At 26.1% G+C, this 2222-nt stretch overlaps 1 protein-coding gene across 1 annotated transcript in view; it reads left to right on the top strand.

Annotated features, from left to right (window-relative positions):
* LOC108747885 (adenylate cyclase type 10-like) overlaps positions 1-1685 on the top strand; it is a gene marked incomplete at its 5' end in the record, with an annotated part of 13676 nt that extends 11991 nt beyond the window's left edge. Inside the window, 3 exons of the mRNA XM_018485774.1 lie at positions 1037-1148; positions 1339-1477; positions 1542-1685. Coding sequence (XP_018341276.1) covers positions 1037-1148; positions 1339-1477; positions 1542-1685 — 395 coding nt within the window. The remainder of the gene's footprint in view (positions 1-1036; positions 1149-1338; positions 1478-1541) is intronic.
* Between the last annotated feature and the right edge of the window lie 537 nt (positions 1686-2222).

The following is a 2222-nucleotide window of genomic DNA, read 5'->3' on the forward strand; positions in this document are numbered from 1 at the left end:
GTACGTAATGGGCCGAATATCTCGGAAAATATAAAAGATACGGAAAAATGTTTCAGATAAAAATACGGTGATACAAATATCTGAGGGGATAATATCTGATAAATACTGATAAAATAAATTGTCTAAAAAATCAATTTTTTAAGGTCGGTTTTTGAAGATTATCGCTATTTTTTTAAATGGAATTATATAATTTTTGTACATAGTATGATTCTTCTGATTATTCCGCAAATAAAAGTATGTAAGTAAAGCTATCAAAAAATTAATAGTTAGCGAGATATTTTATACTTTATACATGCACATTTTTTCGTGAATTATGTGATCTACATAATTAAATGACTACAAGCCCAAGGCGATTGGAGGTTAAATAATGGAAAAGATCTTAGAAAAAAATAAAAAAGAAATAAACTTTATTAATAAATCTTCGAAAAAGTGAGAAAGACAATTTTAAAAGAAAAGCAATTTTTACATATAATGAAATAAATTCAAACAGATTTTTTTTTAAAAAAGGAAAATTTCAATAACGTAAGTATTCGAAATGTTGTCCTCTTGCATTTATGCAAGCTTGCTATCTGTGTTGAAAATTATTATGCACACTTTGTAATTCGTCTCTTGAAATTATTTGGTACGCTTTGCGTATTCTTAGCAGTCATATTTTTTTTAGTAATTAGAGGATTAATATAAATAATTTCTCGGATTCTGCCTCAAAAGAAAAAAATCTAAGCAGGTTAGATCAAATAATCTGGGTGGCCAAGACACTGGACCTCTTCGACCTATCCATCGGTTTATCAGTATTTGTATTTTTATCATTTGTATCAGTATATTTCATCAGTATTTGTATCCCTTCAGACCGTACAACTTTTACCTGAAACATTCTTTCGTATCTTTCATATTTTTCGAGATATTCAGCTCAAAGTCCCAAAACTTTTGTTTGAAACATTTTTCCTTAAAATGCACTGTTTAAGAAATATTTGAAGTGATCGATTAAAATGGGTCACTCAGTATATTATTATTATTAAAGTAAAGTTTCAATTTGCAGTAAAAGAGGTTACTAACAGAAACATAAACGCATTGCAAACACTTACGGAAATCAAGCACGAATTCAGACGTATCAAAAGTATGACAAAAATAGTAAAAATTGCAGTTCCCAGGTATAAAAATACGTTTATTATTAATAATTACTTTAATTTATATATTATATATAAAATTTATTATATATTTCATATTAACTTGCTTAAAATAATTTAAAGAATTATAATTCAAAATTACTTTGACAGTACATTAAAATTTTTTAATTATCTTTATTTAAAGAATTATTTTAAGAAATCAAAATGATTGCAGGTATATGTTGATGAAAGCTTACTATTATATGATACAATTGCAAAAAAGTGCTGCAATGAAAATGCTACAAAAAACGAAGAAGTTATGTATAAAAGTAGACAACAGAATGATTTATGCATGGGCAACTCATTGTCAGCAGGTATGTTAAAATTTTATTTCTATTATAATATCACACAATCTGGATTAAACTTTATTATATTTAGGATTGGCTAGGTGCCATATCTTTTATACACAAGGATTTGTGGATAGACAGAACTAGGGAGCTACGTGATGAATGGGATGAAATAAATGCCAATGATTCAAAGATAATTCCTTATACATTTCCATTACTAAAATCTATGTTGTGAATATGTATAATTTTAATTTAAATATATAGGGTGTCCCGTTTTGACCAATCACTTTTGTGTAGATAGAACAGACTAAACTGAGTCGAAAAGTCCTCTACCATTTTGCAATTTTTGCAATAGTTAACAAGATATTAATTACTAAAAATTGCCAAATATTGGTCTTAAATAATTTTTTACTCAAATACTATCAACTTTACTGAAAAACATTCATAGAACTCTATGAATGTTTTCAGAATTTTTTATCAACTTTCTAGTACTGCATTTTCTTATTTCTACGTGAGAAAATATGGTATTACAAAATTCTGAAAAAATTAAAAAAAAATTCTCAGAACTTTATAACAAGAAAATAAATAATTTTTGTCTTTTGCAATTTTTCTATAAAGTTGATAGTATTTAAGTAAAAAATTATTCAAGACCAATATTTGGCAATTTTTAGTAATTAATATCTTATTAACTATTGTAGGTATTGCAAAATAGTAGATGATTTTTTGATTCAGTTTAATCCGCTCTATCTATTGTACATAAAAGCGATTGATT

This window comes from Trachymyrmex septentrionalis, unplaced genomic scaffold, assembly GCF_001594115.1.
Source record: "Trachymyrmex septentrionalis isolate Tsep2-gDNA-1 unplaced genomic scaffold, Tsep1.0 scaffold202, whole genome shotgun sequence".
NCBI lineage: Eukaryota > Metazoa > Arthropoda > Insecta > Hymenoptera > Formicidae > Trachymyrmex > Trachymyrmex septentrionalis.